Source organism: Poecilia formosa, unplaced genomic scaffold (genome assembly GCF_000485575.1).
Source record: "Poecilia formosa unplaced genomic scaffold, Poecilia_formosa-5.1.2 Scaffold147, whole genome shotgun sequence".
In the NCBI taxonomy this organism is placed as follows: Eukaryota; Metazoa; Chordata; class Actinopteri; order Cyprinodontiformes; family Poeciliidae; genus Poecilia; species Poecilia formosa.
This window is the reverse complement of record NW_006800086.1, coordinates 405105-429159: the sequence shown is the minus strand read 5'-3', so window position 1 is coordinate 429159 and position 24055 is coordinate 405105. Positions and strand designations below refer to the sequence as shown.

Below are 24055 nucleotides of genomic sequence, written 5' to 3'. Positions count from 1 at the left end.
AACGTCTAGTCATAAAACAATTTGAGATATCTGGAATCTAAGGGCGGTAAAACCGAATTTATGTTAAAATGGCTTGCCATAATCCCGGTGGTTTTATTGTGTTACCGAATGCAGTGAAGTGAACCTCCGAGCGCTTGAGGAGGGAACTAGAGAACGGCTGGCCGAAATTAGCGTTCATAAATCAAATCAACCTTGAGCAAAACGCCGCTTGCTTGGCGGATATTGGAAAATCCAATATCCAGCTCGAAACTAACAACTTCACTGTAGCAGTGAATTGCAACAACAGATTATTGAGTTCAATGCCCCCTGGTGTTGGTGGAAATTTCTAGAGTCGGTAGACGTCATCAATTTGGCTCTGGAAAGCTCCGCCCACCTCCTTTTCTCCAAGCAACAAGACAAACGGTTGTTTAGACGCCATTTTCCTCCCACTCAAATGACTGTGGTAAGTTTCTTAGTGTAAGATAATAACGCCATTTTATGTTGTAATTTAAACAGCAATTGTTTTGGAAGAACGTTGTTTTTTAAGCCCTCGTTTGAGTGAGCTTTGATGTCTTCACGCACTAATTATTTAATTATTTATAAAACTTAGCATTTTAAACTGCTAACCTGACCCACCGAATGCCTAGCTTAAAATGTATTCCTGTCCAATACAGGAATACATTTCTGTATTCCTGTATTGGAATACAGAAATGTATTCTCTATTCCAATACAGAATACATTTCTGTATGTATTCCAATACATACAAAATATTATGACATATTCTAGTCATAATATGGCTAGAATATGTATTTTAACCTTAAATACATATTCTAGCCATATTATGTAGTTTTTTTATTATTATTTGTTTGTTTTTAAAGAAACATAGCCACAGTTTTTTTTTGTTTGGTTAGTTGTTTTAGCTGGGTGATCATCAACATTTGACAATAGTCTTCTCCGTATGTAAGGTCTAGATTTTTTTTTATTTGAGTTGTAGGTTAATAACTGATTTAACTTTTTCTTTTCACGTGTTTATGATCTTATTTGGATTTTTTTTCTTCATACTCTCTGGATGTGCCTGATGTGCAAACTAACGCCAATTCAAGATATAGTCTTTCCATCTCATCTTCATGTTGGTTTATAAAAATAAATATGTCAGTTTCCTCATTAATTGCGCCCATGTAATGTGAGTCATTGTGTAAGTGGGATGTTGAGCTCCGTCCTCTTACGTCAGGTGACTCTCTTGTGCGCAGGTATTGTGACTAACAAAGCTGCATCATCTGAAAAGCACTTTATTTTTTACCAAATCACATGCATTTTGTCGTTCAGCCAAAAGATCACGTCATGCATTTATTTGGATCTTCTGCTGCTGTCCTAGTCAGCATACTTCCATGTCCAGGATTTATATATTAACTCAGTCCAACTGTATCCCCACTGAGCAAAAACTGATTGGAATGTAAAGAAAAAATGGCTTTACTTTCTGTGTTTAACAATTGTCCAATGGGTGTTAGTGGCCAGTGTCCTTCATCTTTCTCTCCGATTTCTAAGTTCTTAGTTGGAAATAAACCAAAGAAGCCCCTGAAGTTTGAGAGTTTTAAGGATCTCCAAGGAACCTTAAGTTCAACATCCAATAAGAATGAATGATAAATGTTCTGTATTTTATTTTATCTGGTTAAAGAGATGAAATAGAGAGAAATACATTAAAGGATTGTAGTGAAAATCTCCTGTTTCTTCTTATGTAATCAAAATCAATCAATAAACTTCTAAGGTTCATCAGATTGCTTTTAATCTTTAACTATCACACTAACATCATTTAAAATAACTACTGCTGGTGAAAGGTGAAAAGATAAAGTAGAATATGGATTAATTGTTGCATTCATAATGTAGAAATGACCAAATGAAGATATGAACTAACGTCTAAATGTGATTTAAATGTTAGCTCTTGTGGCCTAAATTAGCATCTAAAAGACAGTTCAGCCCTACTGAACCAAATTACATGCATTTGATGATGCATGTAATTTGATTCATGTAATGATGTGATGATGATCATCATCATCATCATTTTTGTTTTGGTTGAATTTGGGCAGGACTTGAAGGCTAAAAAAAAGTCTGATTTACAACACAGTTTCTGAGTCAAGAACAATGATTGGCTGAAATAAAATAGCAGACATAAAGCCATTGTTTTCATTTTATCCCAAAACCTGTGATGTTAGTTATTTGTTTTTAACCAGCAGATAAAAATCATCTGAGGTATCAGTGGCCTACTTGTTCTCTCTGCTGAATTAGCCTACTTTGCCCTGCAGGCTTCATCCCACATAGATGACCCTCTTTTTTTTTTTTTCTACTTTCCTGCTGAGGCCTGCAGCTCCTCCTTCCCACACAGCACAGAACCCACGCAAAGTTGATTTCTTTTTTTTTTTCTTTTTTTTTTTAAATTTTGCCAGCTCTAGAGCTGGTGTGTATATATGTGTGTGCAGGAGGATCCACAGGGAGGAGCATATGTTGAACAGTGCCAGGTGGACGCGATCGGTGCCCACTCAGGGATCCAAAGCTGGACATGGATACTGAAACAATATGGCGTCATGATGGAGCTCAAATAGGTCAGTAGGGAGGAGGTTCAGTGAAACTATTCTGAAATCAACTCAGTCCCTAATTTTCTGATTGAAAAAAAATATAACATACATTAACAAAGAAAGCAAATTAGTCCCTAATGGTTTTTTAGATTTATTAAAGTGGTCCACTGGTTTCTGGTACATTCACTATAAAACAACACCATAGAGAACACATAAATATCGCATATTCTTGGTGTGAAACAATGTTTTGCATTTTCCATGTGTTGACATTTAAAAATGCATTGCAATAGCTCACAAGGATGCAGTGTGGGCACATCTTCAGAACAGTGAGCACACAAGCAAGAAGTCAACAGCAACCACGTGTCCAAATAGTAATAATATTAACAATAGTCCCACTGATCCCATTGAACAGGAGCCGACTGCCGTCACGTGTGAAATACTCCTCTAATCTAGAAAAGTTGGCCAAAAAGCTCTTTCAGACCAAGTTGCTTGTTTTGAAGAATCACGTGTAATAAATCACAACTGGGCGATATTTACAACATGTGCGTACATGTTTCTTAAAAAGTTCACTCCACCAATGAGCTACAGACATCTACTCAATACTATCCAAATATCATTTGAGAAGGTCTCAGCTCCACTGTTGCTTCGTAAAAAGTTCACGTAAAGTACTTTTTTTTGGTATTTCTATCCATTTTACAGGGTTAGTTTGACTCATTTTCTCAGTCATCACCCACAATTCTGTCAATATTTGGTCTTTCTTTTGAGCTTACTATGAATAAGAAAAAAACTAAAACATAATATATATATTATTCCATAGCCAGTTTCTACAGTGCCTTGCATACTTGTTGAACCTTCTCATCTTTTGTCTCGTTACAACTTAAAACCTTTTTGTGTTTCATTGTGATTTTACTCCACAGAACGACAAAGTAATGCATGATTGTGAACTGAAATGAAAATGTTGCATGGTTTTCAGAATTTTCTATAAATAAGAATCTGCCAAAAAACAGAACAAACAAACCCACACCATGTTCCATCATACGGATGGTTAATTCAGAGGGTGTTAGTTGTTTTTTCTTCATTCTCTGGCCCAAACAACTGGATCTGTTTGTAAAACATTCTAACCATGTATTATTTTTGTTTTTATGATTTGGCACTACTTTTTGTTTGGTCTATGCAAGGCATTGTATTAAACAGAATAAAGTAGAGTAAAAAGAAGCAATGATCAGCTAATCTGCAAGTTTGTGCAAGATGTTACACCATTAGTTAAAAACTGGGAAGAAAAAAAGTTGAAGTGATATCAACTGATGATGCAAATTTTTATATAACCCTGTTATGTCCATGCAAAATTGCAAAGCTTATTTTACACTTTTACTGTCTTGAGACATGATCTTCATCTCCAGACCGAATCCTTTAGCCTTCCTTATTTAGGTTTATTCAAGTTTATGTGGCAGTGTTTTTTTTTCCTTGCTAAATGTTTCTTCTGCAAAATAGAAAGCAGGGCTGGTATTGATTAGATTTGAAGAATATCCATGTATTCAAAGTGAATGAACATAAGATCATTTGAGTGGGAGAGCAGATCAGATCATTCTCTGGAGAAACCCATTCTTGGTAACAGTTACATAAAGACTCTGTGTGTAAATAAACCTCAGTATTTGACAAAGTAGGTACAAATGATACAGCCTCATTTATATGTGTGCTCCACTCTGACAACCGCGTCCCGTTTCAACCTGTGCCTGACGTGAGCGGAGCCGTGTTTAGCCGAGCCTTGCTGGTGGTTACATTTAATCGTCTCCCAAAGGTAAAAAAAAATGTGCTCTTCACATTTTTTACAGCAGCTCCTCGCTTCAGTGAAGTTCATGATGGAACGCACCTGCGACCTTATTCTGCTTTTTAATTATTCCAGTTGGACCCAAGAGTCTCGGCCTCAAAGGGCCTCAGCCAGGTGACGGTCTGTGCCTTCGCTTGCTTCCAGCCGCACCTGTCGACTGGTCTTTCTGGTCTCCACCCAGGAGTTGTGGATCACCGTTCCCCCTGGGGACGGGTCCACCTGAAGCAGAGACACCACCCTCTTCTTCACTTTGGCACGAAGAGCGCGGCGCAGTTTCTGTCGGGTGAAGGCATAGAGCAACGGGTGGGAGACAGTGGTGCCATAAGCGAGGGCCAGGAACCAGAGCCGCAGGCTGACCAGGACGTCACTGGGGCCGATGCTTAGTATGAGTATGTTGGTCACGGAAAGAGGAGCCCAACAGCACAGGAAGGTCGTGATGATGATGAGGGACATCTTGAACACCCGTTTTTGTCGTTCTCGACGATCTCGATGGCGTCTCACTGCCCGACGCAGCGCTATTATCGCCGAGACAGAGGCCTGGACGCCCATGGTGGTCGGCAGGGCAGTGGCAGCACCCGCCTCAGAGGCGATGAGAGGAGCGGCGGAGGACTGGGCGGGGGGAGAGGTAGCTGTTGGGGTTGGAGACTGGGAAGGAATGAGTGGTGGGTGGCTGAGCTGTTTAGTACCATCTGTGGTGCACTGTTCCCCTCCTGCCTCTTCGTCATTCCTCCTGAGTCCCACCTTCCTCTCTTTCTGCCTCTTGTGGTGCCCCCTTCTCCGCTGGCTCTTCCTCATGTGGGAGCCGATGCGGATGTTCAGAGCCCTCAGTATTCTGGAGTAGGTGAACAACATGACCACCACGGTGACGAAGAAGATGGGCACCTGAAGTATGAGATGATAATACATTCCCAGACCTGTGTAATAGCCCTGACCACCGACACATAGAAGGGTCCTGTTCCGCCATGCTGGCACAGCTGTTCCGCCAATACCAACTGAGGAGGTCACCTGACTTGTTTCCTCTGCTTCTGATGCACCGGACCACTGGACCTCCAAGAAAGGCATGAAAAACACTGCAACCGACGTGATCCAGACGGCAGTAAGGAGCAGCGCCGCTCTCCGTGTTGTCAGCAGTCTGTTGGCCGGACGTACCGAGATGTCGTAGCGGTCCAGGCTGATGACCAGGATGTTGATGGCCGTGGCGATGCTGGCGAATGTGACACAAGCCTCGTGGAAGCAGCAGAGTAAGGCCAGGTTGGGTCCTGGCGGCAGCAGCACCACCACCAGAGTGAGCGGCACACACAGCAAGCACACCGCTATGTCCAACACGTGCAGATTGACCGTCACCATGTTGCTCACAGAGTCCACCAAATTAGACTGTGAGCAGTAGAGCACCAGCACTGTCAGGTTGCTACTGAACCCCAGTACCAGCTCGAGCATGAGGAAGGCTGTGAGCGACACCTGGAAGCCCAGTGAGTACGGCATGTGCCAGGTCACACCACTGACTGGTGAGGCATCTCCTCCCTGATCCTGATGGGCCTCCGTAACCTCCAGGCCTGCTGGCATCCCCATCCAGTCAGTGGTGGCAGGGCCTGCGGTGTAGCTGTCAGTCTCCATGCCGACCCTTCAGTCCTTGTCGTGTGTTGTGTCTGTTCCACTGCAGATTAGTTCCCATGATGCACCGGCCCGATCCTCCATGGTAAGGTGGTGAAAAACAGCGTGGCGACAGTTCTGGAGAGATGAGAACACAAAACAGACCGATGAAAAATGGACTGCGTGGGACAGAATCCAAACGTCGTTCCCAAAGGGTTTGAGCGTGGCTATGGACTCAAATGTCACAAGACACCCATGCATGTTGGCTAAGATATGTCAATCTCATGCATATGCACACTGATAAACCCCATCTCCTGCACAGAACAAGTTCTGAATTATGCATCAATCAACATGCTGTCAATCAGTGTCACTGATTAGCATTTTGTCTTAGCCACAGATGGGATATTGTATGCATGTTAGCTGCTAGAACCACGGGCTGCTGCAACATGCTGTACTGGAGCTCAGGGGGCACAGCCAAACTGAACAAAGGGAAGACATCAACTGCACTCAGTTCATCAACACTAACAACACTTTGAGCATAAGATATAAAATTAGCAAAGATTTGAGCTTTGCTGCTTGTGGAAAACAACATGGTTATTTAAAGCCATCTGAATCTTAAGAGGAGCTAGGTCCTTGCTATAGCTATAGCAACAGAGATTATTTCATCGACGCATCAACAACTGGAAACTTGATTCATTTGAAGGATGAAAAAGCCAAGGAGTAGTTGGAAGAAAAACAAAGGATGAACAAAGAACAAAAGATGCAGATTTGCAGTCTTCAGTGTGTTTAAGGCAGCACCCTAGAAACTTTATGGCAAAACTTACCCAATCATAGCAAGTTATTAAACATGATTGAGCAGTTAAGGTGACATATGCTGTACCACGTAGAAGTAAGCAACATCCTTTGATGCATTTTTGTATTTTGTTTAAATTTTTTATGACAGACCAACACAAAGCAGCACAAAATTGTGAAGTGGAAGTCAAGGTTTTCTTTATGATTAACCGCCACCCATTCTCCCATCAACTCTGACCAGTTCCCTGTTTACCGAAGAAAACTGATGATGTTATGATGTAGGTCAGAGAATATTCTGACCACAGAGCTCTCTTTCACATTTTCGCCGTGTCCCCAACATGGCTTTTTGGATTTATACTGTGATTTAAAATAGTCTGAGTAAAGGGGCTGAATACAAATGCCTCAGACCTTTCCTTTAAATATGTATAAAACGGGTATCTTTTTCCGGTAGCACTTTATTTGAAGGGGTGTGCATAAGACCTACATGACACTGTCATAAACATGACATAACACCTGTCATGAACATAAAGAAGTTTTTATGAATGTTTATGACAGTTGTCATGAAGTGTCATTCGGTAAATAATGCAACTTTTATTGCAAAGTTGCTCTAAAAGTTGCATTGAAAGTCCATTAAAAATGCCAACTTTGCATTAAATTATAATTTCCAAAATCATGCAAAGTTGGCACTTTTAATGGACTTTTAATGCAACTTTTAGAGCAACTTTGCATTAAAGGTGTAATTTATCAAATGACACTTCATGACAACTGTCATAACATTCATAAAGACTTTATGTTCATGACAGGTGTTATGTCATATTTATGACGGTGTCATGTCAATCTTATGCACACCCCTTCAAATAAAGTGTTACCCTTTTTCCTTCCACTTCACAAATATGTGGTACTTGGTCTTGGTTTAGAACATTTAGTCTTTGTAAAAGCCAAAGAAGTGGTTGCAACATGTTATATGTCAAGAAATGTGGAAAAGATAAATTAAGATTTTTTCCAAGGCAATGAAAAGCGATTATTTATAGCATTTCAGAGTTTAAACACCACTGTGTGTGCTATCAAGATCATCAAGACAAAATCTTTCTGTACATTGTAAAAAAAAACAACAAAAAAACATAGATTTTACGGTAAAACGCCGGCACCTGGGGTTGCCATAAATTCACCATAAAATTCTCGTTTTTCTGTCTTGGAAACATCTGGTTGTTCGGTGTGTTCTAGGGGTTGCAGCTCAATCGCAGCTTTCATTGCTGCCTTTCTCTTTTTCTTGTATAAAGATTTCCTAAACACCTTTCTCTGCACTTGCTGATCTCCATCTTGTTGCATTCCAGAGATCTCGTATTTTTCAGTGTCCTGATGTATTTCAGAGATCACAGTTTCTTCTGTGATCTCATCTTTGAAAGTGGCTGTCTGATTCTCAGCTGTTTGAATTGAATCTTCTTGTTTTTCAGACTTATCTCCAGAAACGTTTTGATTAAGTAACTCCAGCTCTGATACAGATTCAATCGTCACCTTCTTCTTGTTCTTTCTCTTAGATTTGTTAGACAGCTTTTCCTCCACCTACTGATCCACATGTTGTTGTGTTTCAAACCCTGTTCTCTTTTCAACATCTTCCAGCAAATGTGTCTCTGTTTGTGTTGAAATCGTTTTATGGATTGGTTCTGGTTGACTTCTTCTTTCCTGTTCATCCATCCTTGGTTGTGTTGAAATATTTATATTAACTGGTTGTGACTCACAGCTGGTGTCCTGTTCATCCATCTCAGTTTGTGTTGAAACACAACTGATGTTGACTGTTTTCACTTTTGGGCTGTTTAGTTTGTTCTTTTCATAAAAATTAAGCTGTCTCAAACAGCGTTCATAATTTTGTTCAGCCAAAATTCTTCTTTCTATTTCCTCTGATAATGATGCCTTCGTATTTAACATGTCATTAAGAAGAAAATGTATGTTTTGCTGAAGGTCAATCATTGGTCTAAGTAAGGTTTCCTGGTGAACTGGACAGGGATAAAACCAAACCATGGGCATTTGAAAGTTCTTAGGACTTAGATTTTCGCAGTCTGCAGCTTCTTCAGTTTGTTCGTCTGGATTTGTTCGACCTTCATCTGAGACCTCAGGTCCATCCTCTGCCTGGCAACTTACTTTTAGTGGAGTGAATTCTGGGTAAATGTTGGGTGTATGATTTATTGAGCCAAAATCACACATCCAGTTTCCAAATGTAATCATGTCATTCCTACTGATATCATTCTCTCATGATGTATTCTTTACCTGCTTGGATTTAGGTGGCCGTTTCTTCTCTGTCTGAATCTTAGAGTGTGATTCTTTGGTGACCGATGGAGTGTCAAGGTTCTCAGTATTTTGCACTAAAATATTTTCATCTGCAGGAGAGCATGACACCAACAAAAATGGAAGAAGCTGCACTGATTGCTTCTTCTTACCTACTCGTGGCTCTGTCTCTCCTTGTTCGTCAAATGAATAATCTTGCATTCCCAAATCTACTTTGTCCTGAGTTGTCACAATGTTTCCCATTGAATCGTTTTGAGTTTCGTCACTGTCAGGAAAACGTTTCTTATTCTTCTCGTACCACATGTTGAATGGCACCGTCTTCCTCTTGTTTTGCCTGGCTTTGGATGGCTGAACTGTTCCGGTCTTAACACTGGATGTTTCAACTTCAAGAAAACGCTGCTTTGACTCCATTGTTCTAAGGTAAAAGATTTTCCTACAAAACTCAGTAAAATTCAGGATCTGAATGTCAGTTGACCCAAACTCACTAAGAATAAAACCACAAAATGAAAACAAACTCCTTCAGTTCATGACAGGTTTCCTAACCTTCCCTGCATTGATAGTCTGTAGGGATATTCCCTCCAACTGTGAAGCAATAATTCCTCTCCTGCTCATGATCCGTCATATATTGATACGTCATGACAGCCCGCTCACCTGTGATATAAACGATGATCATCTCTAATAAAGTCCTGCGCGTCACTGCCCTGGCTCATCTCCATTACCATAACCCCATACACACGCACTCTTGTGAGCCTCCAAGATTACAATTTTGAACGCTGTCTCTTTCTATTTCGTCCACTGTCGGGTTTGCTTGCAGCGCGCACCGTGCAGTCACAAACAGCCGGGTTATTTTCCGTAAGCTGCTTTCTGCTGGAGGCTTGTTTCTGTTGCAAAGGGAATCGTGTCTGCTCTACAGAGTCGATCTCCACAGAGGAGGAAGTGGCTTTAAAGCATCTGTGATGGCTTTTGGTCGTTCATACAGATCAATGGCAGTAAAATCCGTGGAAATCATGTTCATTCAAATAAATTTCTCCCGCTTTTTGACATTGACTTCTGCGGGAATTTGTCTTTGAACCATTTGTGATATTAGTTGCATTGAGTAAATAGGATCATGTCAGCATGATCAAATCAAATCGCATTTTGTCTTTGAAACCATCCAAAGAAAAACCAGGTCACCTGGAGTCCTGCTGTCAGCATCGGAAGAGCAGATTGAAAGCACTTTGTGTTTCTTTGAGGCTAACAGATGGATAGATGGAGGAGGTGTGGCTATTTCAATGTGGTTCCACAATATTTATGTGAACATAAAATTGGAATAGCATCGACCGGCATGTTAAGAAAAACAGGACAAATCATACATCGTTTGAAACATCATATAGCTTACTACATCTCAGTCTTACCTCTTGACACATTGGCATTATTTTTGAACTTTGGTAGCTATTCTAGAATCTGGGAAGAGTAATTTCACAAAACCTTTTTCAACCCCCAGGAACGGGTTTCTGCAAACCTTCGCAAATATGCATTAAAACTCAGGTAATTAAAACATTGGTAAGTTATTTAAAACTCAAGAATTAGCTCTGTGGAACTGTTAGAACAGTGATTTGGTACTTTAGGAATAATTATTTGGAACTCCATTAATAGCTATTTGGAACTTGGAGAACAATATTGGGGATAAATATTTTGACCTCTGGGATTGACTATCTTGAACTTTGATCATTTGGAATTTTAGGAATAGCTACTTGAAAATGGGGATAACTATTTGGAACTCCAGATTAGTTATTATAAACTCTGGAAGTGGCTATTTGGAAAATTAGGAATAGCCATATGAAACTCACAATATGGATTTGGGTCACTGAGAATACAAATCACTGGTGGAGCTCTCTGCATAAGTTTGCGCATCAATGTACAGGAAGTTGTAGCTGACAAGATATAAACATGCATGTTTTGGTGGAAATTATTTGTATCTAGTATTACAACATTTTAAGATTAAGTTTTACATTTTCACGTTCCAAAACAGCACAGTGTTAATGTTTGCTAATTATAGGAGAACAAACATGAATTCTCTCGTAATCTTGATTTGCCTATTTTTACGTATAGGTCTAAAGTGAAAAAATGGAAATCAGATAATATAGGTAAAGTTATGTTGAATAATAATCCTGAATCTAGTTGAGGGATACATTTATTTTTATGATATATGATGGCAAAATCTAAAGTTTCATCCAAAATAGGCTGTTTGCTCAGTGTGTGGACAGGACAGATAACCAATAATAATGATGACCAAATTTATAACAATCCCTCAGGGATTGTTATAAACCCCTGAGAGATTTATAACAATCTGATGACACAAGCTTTATTTTATTACAAAAGTGACTCAGGTTGTCCAGGGATTTGAATCCAAACAGCTAAAACTAGTGTAAAATGCTGAGCAAAGTACTTCCTTGATGGCTTTTTCTTCAAAGTTATCTAATTCTGAGAGTGCTGCAGCTCAACTCAATGAGAACAGGCTAAAAGCCAACGTTTAAAATACACTCATCGCTGATTAGGGGGGTGGCGACTAATTGCACCCGCAGGAAGCTGTGATTTAGAGCAATTGCAATCGCGGCCTCTTCATCTGAGCTGACGAGTGAAAGCTTCTAAATCAAGTGTTTAAAACACTGATGACAAAACACCTCAGAAGAGCATAAAGTCCCTAACGTTCACGTCTTCACTCATCTGCAGAACAGCAGCGAGATGTTCAGTCAACAGATGGACTCGGTTTTCAGCCGTCCTTTGTTGCTCCAGCAACCGCACTGGAGATTTCACTAACGAGAACAAAGGTGATATGACACTGGAAGTTAGTTTTGTCATGACAACATGCTTGCTTCTGCGTCTTAACAACAAAAAAGAAAAAAAGAAAAGGTCCAGAACTGTTTTTGTTATGTGGAAAGTAAAATAATGCTCTTCACAGAATCGATTGAGAGGTACACATTTGAAGTTTCAAGATTTATCACCTAAAATGGATTTCAAATTTTACCACAATATTTTGTTGCACTGTGATGTTAACGGTTAAAATGACAAAAACTATTTATTACTTCTTTGTTTTAGTAGTAGTAGTTTATCTGACTACATGGCACAATTTTAGCTCCACAAACAAAGGTTGCTCTTGAAAAACATTCCAATTTGTAATACACTTCACTAGGTCACCAGTCATAAAAGAAGTGTGATTTGTATCATTAAACCACTAACAGTAATGGCATTTAATCAAATTTTATATTTATTAATCCCGACAATACAGACAGTTTGTTTTTTTTTTAAACATCATTAATTAGAATTTATTATGAGAAGAATAAATCCCATTTCTTATCATGATAAGAAATTTATCACGATAAATAATGACTGACACAATAAATGCCCAATTCTAACTTAAAATACCACTAAACAGCATTTAAGCTAGCGCTAACACAAGAGTTACAAAGGGTTGGAATACGTTTTAAAAGAGCAGTGCAGACTAAGTTTTGGTTTTAATGGTGATAAATAAGCTGTGGCAAGTCAAAGAGAGAGGAAAACTGATGAAGGAACAGACGAAAAAACATTCAGGGGTGAGATGAGACGGGCACGCTCAGAAATGACGGTGTGCAGAAGTCAGCCCCGCAGCTGGCCTCGCCGCCTCGTGCTCCCAGCCGGCGTGATGGGGAGCAGGCTGATTGCCACCAGAGGCTTCAGATGAACACAGGACAGAAATGGAAATGCTCACCATCGGTGAAGCAGAGGATTCTCATTTGGAAAAGGGGCACCTGAAAGTAGGCTACCTGAAACACCTGCTGGAGAGGAAATTTTAGACAAGGGCGGAGAGTAAAAGATGCCGAATGAAGGCAGGAAGCGAAGAAGTGCTGGTAAACAAGCTGTCCCAGAGAGCAGAGGTGGCAGTTTTTTCCACTCTAAAGTCTTACATCAGCCTTCCTCTACAACAGCTCACGGTTTCCTGGTTGCCAGCGGCCCCCAGAAGGCTGCTTCGGTCTCTAGAGGCTCCGCTCATGATTGCCTGAGTGAAACGCTGCATGATTACCGGGCTATGCACTCAGGGTACATTAAGGAGCAAAGGTGGAAAGATATTCCCTATCTTAAAATCACAGCAGCAGAGCAATCTGATCACCGAAGGATTACACGGAAACCTACTCATTTTCACCTTCCTACAATAATGGCCTCAGTCATTTTTTTTATTTATTTTTTTTTTGCCAAAAGTAAAATCACTTTAGAAAGGTGACGTTGTGATACGTTGGTTTTCCTCCAGAGATCGTTGGATTGGCTCTTCCAGGTTTTATTTTTTAAAGTTTATTTCTAGGAGATTTGTAGCTCTAGTCTAGTGTGATCTCAACCCGCTGCTCTTTAGGCAAAAGTACAGTTCAGTTACTATTTTTAAAAGCACCACCGTCTAATTAAAGGGCTGCTCATGTGGCACAAACATCAGCCCGTGTGACGGTTGCTGAAAAGCCTCACCCTGGAGAGGAAAGAGCTTTGAATGTTCTCCATCTTTAAAAAAAAAAATCCAATTAGACTGAATCTTTGAGGTTAGCTCTCTGCAGACAGATCATTTTCTAAATGCAGATAAAAGTCTTGGCGGAGAACAGCATGGCCACTCTTGCTAACTAGCTGAGTGTCTAGATATGATTAATGTGGCTTTCCACCCTGGGCGCCATCATTTCAGAGAGCAGCATTAGCAATCAAAAAACTTACTGCTTCCACCTGATCAAGTTCTGTTCTGCTTATTGATGCTGAAGTTGGTATCTGATTGAGAGGTTCCAGCTTGGCTCTATTACAGGGACATTTTACTGTTTTTATTGGAATCCGAACTACATTTGAACATCTCATGTTCATTATCTAAAAATATGCCACACCAAATAAACTTCTGAACATCATGTCACAGTAATGTGACAGTATAGTTCATTCAGTTCAATATACACACACCACCAGAGACTCAGATTTACAGATAAAATCGCAAATGTAGAGTAGCACCACTTTCTACACACATCTGATGCGCAGTGCTTTTCCCCTCCAGTGTGTGGAACCAGAAAGTGTGAGACAAGAGGATGCCTGGCATGTATAATTGAACAGCTTTGGACACATCGGCTTCTCCCAGAGGCAGCAGCTCAAAGATTAAAAAAGATGAATGGCAGTGGAGATAATCTCGCTATTCCTGCGTGACATGCTGATGTAACAGGTTGTCAAAATGACAGAGCTAGTAATAAGAGATAAAGAGGGGATACATGAATGGAGGATCCATCAAGGAGCGGGGTTATTTTGAGGAATTTGGTTGGAAATAGAAATGCTGCGAATCACAGAACAAAAAGATCACGATTGAATAACAATGGTAACAGTATGGGATGTGTAAAGTGACAACTGAGCCGATCATGTCCTCATGATTCTGTTCATTGTGACTTGAATACCTTAAAAAATAAAGACAATTTTTGCATCAGAGAGCGTATTCTTTCCCCGAGGTTGCTTTTGGAACATGGGAAGTTTTTTATGATCTGTGTATCTTACAGGAATGCTGCAAGAACTTCAGACCGAAACGTGTGATGAATGAGAAGACAACATATTGAGGTAGATCAAACATGCAGCACCGTGCAAAGTATTTACATCCTTTAACTTTTCTATAAACCAACAAATCTACAGTGCAGTCTATCTAGAGTTTAACATTTTCTTTTATTATTGCGTTATTCCAAGTTTTATTAAATTATTTTCTCTCCTCAACGTTATAAACATTTTGACAATACCGACAATGTTTTTTGAGATTTTTGCTAATTTATCAAAAACAGAAAACCAGTAAATCAGCTTTTGCTTGATACTTTGTTGATGGCAGCAATTAGAGCCTCAAATCTTTTTGAACACGGAGCCACCAGCTTCCAGTCACCTAACTTTATGCAGTTTGACCAGATTTTCTTTCTATTACACCTCCAGCTCCGTCAGGTTGGACGGGAAACATATTTCAGACATTTTCAGATCTTTTCAGTGATTGTTCAATTGGATTCAAGTCTTGGCCACTCCAGTCCGGTGAGCTTGATACGGACTGCCATGTGCCTTTTGTTAAGGAACAGCTTCGGTCTGGCCACATAAATAAAACACTAAAAATACTTAACTTCTGGAGGGTGAGTTTCGTGAGAAATTGTGTTTTTTTTTTGTTTTTTTTTTCCACTGTGTTGCAAATGAAAACAAAAAAAAATGATTTAAGGACCATCTTTCGGAGGATTTCTTCTGCCTTCCAAGCCCTCATAGGCATTTTAAACAATTTGTTCTGAATGATCCTAGAAAAACTGTTTGTAATACTGTAGTTTACACAAAATGAGGCCAAGTTCCACTTTTCCAAATCATTTTTTTTTCTTAATCCAGTTAGACCCTTCCCCAAGAATCATTTACAGTTCTATCATCACAGAACTAAAACACAAATGGTTAAACCACAAACAAAAAAAAGACAGTCACGAGAGTGTGATCTGCCAATTTTTATGCCAATTACCGCATAAAGCACAAAAACTAATTCCTACAGAGCCCTGCGGGGTACAGCTGCACCAGTAAAGTAAACCTCCTGCATACGGAGGCTGAGCACGCTGCTCGAGACTGTATGTTTATTGGAGACAGTGATTTAAACAGCTTTCATTGTGAACCACGCGCTGTTTTATGCACAAATGAAATGTGTGCTGTTTCTTGAGGAACGATTTGTTTTAGACTTGTCCCTTTGTAACACCGGTCCATTAAGAAAAGCAGTCATTTACACATTAAAGCTATATGCAGACCTCATTTAGACACGAGTCAGTAAAAACTCTATTATTAGTTATCAGTTAGTTATTAATTATTATCAGACACATGTTGGTCTAAGACGGAGCTTAAAATCCACAAAATAAACTCAGCAAAAATGCCAGGAAGCAAAACTCTAAAACAGCTTCATTTGATTTATAAAATAAACTAAGCTTTAACTATGAACCAAGCAAAGTAGCAAAAGTCCAAGATGATGAAAGCGTGAAAAGCGCAGCACCCACCGAAGTCTCGCTCTGCTGTAGCAGCTGAATAACCAGCCAACTAAAATACATTTTACAAAGCCTCTAATGGTTCCTGTGATTCCTCTGACTTTGTTTTTAAAGACCTCGCTGGTACTGAAAATAGCTAACTTTGAGCTCGCTTCCCATGGTAACAACTTCCAACCCAGCAAGTGCGGCGGCTGCTATGCATGGTGCATTCGCTGATCAGAATATTTTTATTGGTTTTTTTACTTGTCTCTTTTCTTTTAGTCCAGCTAAAAACCATCCAAAAGCAGTCAACAGATGTCACTGCATCTCTAACGTTAAGTAGAAAAGAGAAGGCGTTCTCATCATGCATGTCTCTAAAGAGTCTTTACAGATGGAAACAACTGTGAGAAGGAAGGATCTCCTATAGAGGGGTGTGCTGCAGTGGATCAGCAGTAGCCTCTGACTGAAGACGCTGTGTTGTCGAGTTACTGTATTATGAAGGTTGTTCAGTCTGTTCTTAATTTTATTCTTCTCCCCACAATTAGCTCTAGAACAGTGATCAGAACAGAGCTTGGCTTTCTCCTGAGCTTGTTAAGCTTTTTTTATTCACTGGGTCCCATGTTGCTATGCTAGCTGATGATGTCAGAGGAAACTACACTCTAGACAGCAGACTTTTAAAATATAAAGATTTAAGGACCTAAATTAAGCAGGCAACATACACATCTTACATTAACAGTAACATATTTTTGGCACTAATGGAATCCCTACCAATACATAAGCACACAGCAGATACAACATATGCCCCTTAAAGATTCACTTTCCTAAAATAATGGCCTAAATCATTTTTTGCACAGTTTTTTTTTTTCATCTTTTGGCAAAAAAAAGAGGTGGTGATATTTTTTTGGGGGAGGGGGGTCAAAATTCTTTTGGAAAAAAATGACTTGGGCCATTATTTTACACACAAGCCCATTACATAAGCACACTACATAGATAGATGTTTACGTTTACATTTTTGACACTAATGGAACCCCACATTAAACTTCACCCAAAGTCTGTTGCCCAGTGAGACGGGCAAATGTGTTTGACATATTTCTACTGCTTCTAAAATCTACACTCTTCTCCTTTTCACATTAAAAATACAACCACAAATGTATTTAACTGTCTGAACTGATGTTTTCTTTTTGTTATTTATTGCATATAGAAAAACAAACCAACTTTAACAATAAATAGCCATTTTCACTGTTTATTATAATAATCCTCCACATTAGTAGGAGGTTAAGTGTCATAAAGCTCCCCTCATTAGCACAGTCACTCCTGCAGTACGAAATGTTAAGTAAACAAGGAGGCATTAATTAAATACCTCCACTTTTCTCTTCATCCGAGGGTTGACATGCCGTGCTTATGTTCAAATACTTCATTATGATGCAAAGTTATTCAAAGAGGCTCCCTAAAATCCTATCAGGCTGTCAAATCAATCAAAGGAAGCTGTCAAGGGAATGAAGTTTCTGTCATCTTCTGTTGCTGGAAGCATCCAATGTGGCATGATTTGCGGGGTTTAATTTAATGGTCAGATGTAATTAAAGAAGGTTCCAGGTGCAACTTGTGGATTATGAATAAATCAGAACACGCTGTCTCTTGTTCACGTGTTTGGCCTGGTCAAACCTGACCTCAAGGAGTCCGTTCATTTTTTTTGTGTGTAAAAAAAAACAAAACAAAAGTTGACCTCCATCACCTGCTGCAGCAGCGTGGGCACAAAGCAAATGGAGCAGTGAGTCTCATATGAAGGTAATTTAATACTTTGGTGCAGTGAAAAATACACTTCATTTTTTACTACATTTAAGATCTTTAATTTCCTGTTTATCTGTGAAAGTCTAACAGTAGTTTTGTGTCTGTGAATGGTAAATAGTCACAATTTACTTAGTCCCCCCTAACCCCCCAACATAGGTATGTATCATTTGTTCTGGGCCATTTGGGGGGGGAGGGTACTGTAAAAGTGTAACTTTTTTTTTTTTTTAGAATAAATACAATTTGTGCACATTTTACTTAAGAATTTGAAGAGGTGCAATTGCTGTATGTCAAATGTAAAATTGCAAAGCCCCTCTAAGATTTTTCTCTCTGACTTCAACTTCTCAGCTACAAGGCACAAATCTTTTTTCATGAAAAATACCTTCATACTCTCTTCACATTACTTGGATCAAACCTGAGAAGCAACAACAAAAATGGATGAGCAACAAAAAATAAAAGCAACACGAGAATATACAGCAAAAAGTGCTTGTGCAACAGAGAAATCGAGCTGTTATTGGAGAACTCTCTCCAGATCAGCCACCATGATGGAGACAAAATGTCAGTTAGATATTTGCAGGCCACTGCTCATCCTCAGCTCAATTGGCCTGAGAGAGAGAAAAACACACACACACACACACACACCTTTGGCCACGCCACACACATGGCGCATGCACTGAGTAAGTTGCTCTCCAAAGACTCCTGCTTATAGTCCACACTAAATGGCTTTGTGGTGAGGCTGAAAGCAGAGATGATGAAAGTCAGGAGTGTAACACGGAGCTGTGAATGTTTGATACCAGGAGATGAAATGCGTCTAACAAATCAGCCACAGGGTCCTCAGGTCGGTCAGCTCTATTTCTGTCCTGCTCACACAGACCAGTCAACGCACCTCCATGAGGGACGGACTGCCGTCCTTGGACGATTTGTGATTGTGAATTTCCCAGTAAAATGGTACTTTAAAAAGTGTTCATGCCCCTTAAGCCTTTTTCCTTTTCTTTACATTACCAGAAAACGTCCCTGTGTTTTATTGGATTTCATGCGATAGACCAACACAAAATAGACTATAGGAAAAAGATACAATAATGAGAAAAAGTATTTACCACCTTACGGATTTGTTTGTTTGCACAACGAAACAAATAAACTCATTTCCATATTAGTTCATCTGCACTTTGCACACAAAAACATTAATCTCTGGGACTCAGCTCCTTCCTGAATTGCAAGATGGCTACACATTACCATGGTGCTTACACTTAGTATTGAAAGATGCATTATGCAACTGTTAGAAAATAGATTTTTACATATTTGTTAAAACTGTCAGCATGTTGTGATAGCATGAGACGTGCAATCTGTGTGAAAAAAATCAAACTCCTCCACCTCCTTGAGCTACTATATTGCCTTCTGAAGAAATTCACCGCTTCCTATAAAAAAACGACCAATTGGAGTCAGGGGCTGGGACTTAGTGCTGTCAATCATCCTCGTTTACGCTCTGCTCAGTGTGCTGAGAAACAACTTACCGTTACGGGAAAACAGTTTATCCACTGTTGAGAAAATAAATTTAAAATAAGCTAGTTTTAAAACTTAACATGTCTTGATTCAAATGGCCTAATTATAGTTTTCAAATCAGTAACATATTCTGGCTTTTTGACCTTTATGTTACCTGTAGTTACAGCACATGGTTTGCTAGGATCGTTTGAACTGCCTTTTGTCTGTGGGAAAACAATACAGTAGAAGTTCTAGCTTTCCACACTCATCTGTGAAAAGCCGTAAAAACAGCAGGGGTTCCTGGCTTGAGACAAAGGGTCAGAGATAGCTCCTGGATTGGATGAGCAAAGATACGCCTTATTTGAATAAATTAAAGAAAAGCAGATAAAACTTTCCAATGCAGAGTAACAAATCAGATTTTGCTCTTGCAACTTCTCCAAAGACGTCTTTGCTTTTTGTTTGTCGTTTCCATCTTTTGTCTTTTTCTCTCTCAGGTAAATTCATGTGTTCTTTGTGCTCTGAGGCTTCTGATGTTTTGTGATGTGTTTGTCTGGTGATAGTATGCATCTGTCTTGAATAAATGCTGATTATTGTGACGCTGTTATCCCTGCGTGATCTCAGTCCTTGCGCACAGCATTTTTCTGAACCCGGGCATAAGAGAGGATTTAACGAGTCAAAAGGTTTTTAAAGTTCAAGACTTTCTCCTCTCTTAACACCACCGTCATTGGTGGTCATGCTAACTAGCCTTAGCATTCACAACAACATCTGTTCACAAATTGTCTCATGACATACTGTTCTAAAACGAATGACTCCATGCAGTAGGCTGGGCTTGCTTAGACAAATCCCCTTTTTTTTTTGTTATTTTTTACCAATTGACATTAATGACCCACTGAATTTGCTCTGCTTTCTGGGTTATGAATGTGATCCCATGACTTTGCTTTTTCTTGCTCATCAAGGCAGAAACTTCAACTGAAAGTGCAACAGCAGAATATAAAATATGAAAATGCAGCACCAGTTTCAGCTATAAAAAGCATGCAGCACCTACGTTATCAGCCTACAGAGTTACGTCGTGATGGGAGCATTATTTATGCAACGTGTTTTATATGTATTAACAATAATCTTTAAGTACAGTGTGGCCATAAGCAAGGATGGGTGTAACTGTCCAGCATACAAGCCTAATAAACTGGGTTAAGTTTGAAAATACTGGATCAAGTTGGTCCTTTTTTTAGAAGTTCAGGTGAGTAAAAGATATGTAATTTTCTGCCACAGGTAGTGAGAAGCGGGAAAAAATTAATATTCAGAGGCATAAAGCTTTAAAAAAAAACACTAGAGAGCACCTTAAGGGAGAGGATAGATAAGAGAAAAAAATCCAAGTAAATTTTTTTTTTTTTTTTACTAAGTTTTTAAGAAAACACCTCTCTCTTTTTCACATTTTATTTGCACAAATCTTCAACTAATGATAAACAAGAGAAGATTATTTGGTCAGATTTATCACGTCTACCTTTCAGCCACTTTGCACCGAATGAAGCCAGATCCATTATTCAGGTAGACTTTCCAAATGCTAGCTTCAGGTTTGAGGGGAGAGCATGGGAGCTCTAAGTGTTGCTTCCCATGCCACCTGAATTATTCATCACACGCATGAAATATGGAGCCGAAACAGCCGGCCGCTGAAAGGCAAGAGAGAGAGAAGGTGGACAGAAAGTTGTCCAGCAACAAATTAATGAGGCAAGTCAACTGAATGAGGATTAGAGGTCAGCTAATCAATCTGGCCGACTGGAATCAGTCAAACACATACGCGCGCTCGCAGGCTTTCTGTCTTCAGTGTTTTCCTCCTTAATGTTGCAATCAAAGCTCTCCGCAGCAGAACAGAGCTCCTACCACACGCTTTCATCAAGGCTTCTCCCTTTTTCTTTCTTTGCTTATCTCCACCTCCACACCGTTGCCAGCAACGCCTCCCTGCTCACTCGCTCCTCTTGCCGCATCTCATGTAGTTTCTCTTCGTCTTCTGTACATCCATTTCTTTAGTTCTTTTTTCTTTCCTCACTATTTTCCTGTTTTCACAAATTGTTTTGTGTCAAAATCCGCACTATGGGCGTCATGTTCAACTGGCTCTGATGTCAGTGTCATTTTCTGCCTGAGGGTGAATAATAAGCAGCTGTGGAAACATCCCAGCTCCACCTAAAATCCATATTTTGTTTACAGATTGTTCCCATATGTTTATATGAAGCCCTCTAAACTTTTTCCACATTTAATCACAAATTGTATGCATTTTATTGGGATTCTGGGTGATTAGATCCAACACTGAAGAGTTGTCCTGTGCAATCCAGTAGCCAAGCAACGACATTTTGTGGACAAATTCACAAACATGTCTTTGTGCAAAGACAATAAAGTAGAATATTCTTATTATTCTACAAACAAAAATTTGTAGAGATTTTAATTGGATTTGTAAATTCAATTCTGAATCAACTAGAACTTCTTTTGGTGTTTGTTCAACTTTGTTGTTATAAACCAATCAGACTTTCTGCTTTCATCCTCACCTATGATCACTTTGAATGGCTTGAGCTGTAATTAATGAAGAAGAAAATCTTTTTATTTCCAAATAAATAAATCGCTAAAATTAAAACAACTACTTTTGGTGGCAAATGCCCCAGGGTCACCAGTTTTGCACATCTAGAGACTGAAACAATTGACTGTTTCAGCAGGAAAGCTTCTCTGCTGAACAAGAAGCTTTCCTGTTACCAGACTCTCAAACGTGATCTGTACGGTTCTTCTAGTGACTGCGTTCACGAGTTTGCTCTTTGTATTTTTTTTTTTCTGTGAGATATGCAACACGTATCTACAACCAAACTCTGCTTTAAACTTCTCCACAAACTCAAGATCTCCTTGATCTCCATGATGCTAATCACTCACTAATGTTCTCTAGTTAACCTCGGTTGTAAATGCAGTAAGACAATAAGTTGCACATAAAATTGTATCCAGGTGTTTCAAAATCAGGGGTTCTCTTTTTGCCTTGTAATTATTCTACTTCTGTTGGTACATCAGATTGTGTAACAAATGAAATGCACTAAGGTTTGGGTTTCTTAAGTACAAAATTATGAAAATTGGTGTGAATTTTTTTTCAATGTCTTAAATGCATAGGAAGTAAAGAAAAATCCTTTTTTTTTTCTTTTCCTTTTTTTACTGTGTGTGTGACCCAAGACCGCATATATGGCTGTAACGCAACTGGCAGTTCCTCCCCCCCCCCCCCCCCCCCCCCCCCAACGCCCCCACTTGATCACCTGTCCCCCAAAATGTCTGTGCACGCCACTGGAAGCAATTATTCGTAACCAGCTACTTGTTGATTAACACGGTATAAAATCCGCCAAGCCTTCAACCACAGTAATTACCACACATAAACCTCACTTGAAGACGATTTGAAACGGCGTTTTTAAGTCCTGTTGGTTTGCGCGGTGAGACACAAACGCATCCAAGCAGCCGGTGCGCAACTGTGATGAGCGCATCTGCGGGAGGCTCCCCGAGGAGCGTGGGAGAAGCACAGTCCGTGTCAGGCACCCCACTCCCACAGACACAGCCCGAGGTTTCCAATAAAAACCCAGATTCCTCTGCAAAAAAAAAAAAAAAAAAATCAATATGCGAGCACGCTCTGTGCCGAGCGGCACGCAGAGCGATGCGCCGCTCCAGCAACGAGCACGCATCCCGTAAACGACGAGAAGTTGAACGCAAATGTTAAAAGCGCCGTTTGTTCACGTTTTAGACACTTGAAAACAAAAGTCGGGACTGCGTAAAAGTTCACCAAATGCAATACGGAAGAAAGAGCTTGACCACAATTATAGAATCATAACACAAAAATCGCATTTTTAAATGTTTTTATGAAGATTGATGTCAACTATCACCACGCTACTTGTTCTCGTTTTAAAAAGAAATCGCAAACAAAGCATGAAATATCCGGTTAGGGATGAAAATCGTCTCACCTCCCGCGTCCAGACCGCGCGCTCAGTGATGCATGTCTGCAACCTGTGGGCTGCGTGGCTGGGAGAGTTGATGTGAAGCTGGATCCCGGCTCGGTCCTGTGGTGTTTTGTGTGTGCGTTTTTTTTTCCCCTCTGTGGATCAGCAGCAGCAGCAGCAGAACAAACAGCAGCCAAGCGACCCAATGAGAGACAGAAGAGCTGCAGCATTGTCCGCAGGCAGAGCTCAGGCTCCTGCTGGATCCTCCGAGGACTCTATCAGCATGACTTTCACTGACTGGCTGGTGGAGGAAGAGGAGGAGGGCTACACCATATCTATATTGTTATAAAGTCCAAACCACATTTGCAACTTATTTAGACTTAAGAATATGAACTTTTATCTGGAATCTGTTCTGTGTGTTTGAACTAATTGTATACCAGGTTTTTAAAAGAAATGCTCATAATTTAGATGTGGAATAACCACAGGAGAATGACGTCCCTGAGGTGAGCTACAGGCAGAGACTCCAAAAAGATGCACATTAACGGAGATAAAAATGTATGTTTTTTTAGTCCTTTTCAGAAAAGGTCATTATTAACATGAGCTTTCTTCTCAAAGTTCCTTCCTTCATAAAGCATTAATAAAACATTAAGCCACTCTGTCCACACTTCAAAGTTAACTGCTTTTTTCAGTGCTTAAAAGTTTAAAGCTATTCAAAAGGAAACTGCATTTGAACATTTTAGGACATCTAAAGTTCCTTCAGAGAGAAAGTGAGTTTCAGCAGATAACAGGAAGGCTGAATGTATTACAACCAGTTAAGAATTGAGTAGATTT

At 39.8% G+C, this 24055-nt stretch overlaps 2 protein-coding genes and 1 long non-coding RNA gene across 4 annotated transcripts in view; 1 reads left to right on the top strand and 2 right to left on the bottom strand.

The window, feature by feature from the left end:
• Positions 1 to 24055, bottom strand: part of cidec (cell death inducing DFFA like effector c) — a 31570-nt gene that overhangs the window by 454 nt on the left and 7061 nt on the right. The gene's annotated exons all lie outside the window — the stretch shown is intronic.
• LOC103145781 (uncharacterized) lies at positions 2429 to 16456 on the top strand. Its single transcript, XR_477059.2, has 3 exons — positions 2429 to 2576; positions 14559 to 14616; positions 16301 to 16456. It is a non-coding gene; the product is annotated as an uncharacterized LOC103145781 (long non-coding RNA).
• Positions 2685 to 23510, bottom strand: LOC103145780 (probable G-protein coupled receptor 22). 2 transcript variants are annotated; one of them, XM_007563363.2, is made up of 2 exons: positions 23249 to 23510; positions 2685 to 6105 (listed from the first exon to the last, which is right to left on the bottom strand). In XM_007563363.2, the coding sequence occupies exon 2, from the start codon at positions 5989 to 5991 to the stop codon at positions 4474 to 4476; it is 1518 nt and encodes a 505-aa protein (XP_007563425.1). In that variant the 5' UTR covers positions 5992 to 6105; positions 23249 to 23510; the 3' UTR covers positions 2685 to 4473. The 2 variants fall into 2 exon arrangements, with proteins under 2 accessions (XP_007563425.1, XP_016532582.1); XM_016677096.1 differs by lacking the exon at positions 23249 to 23510 and adding an exon at positions 22680 to 22764.

What these genes read in the sequence shown, in the direction of transcription:
- LOC103145780 (XM_007563363.2), bottom strand. Translation starts at nt 5,991, where the DNA reads ATGGAGACTGACAGCTACACCGCAGGCCCTGCCACCACTGACTGGATG.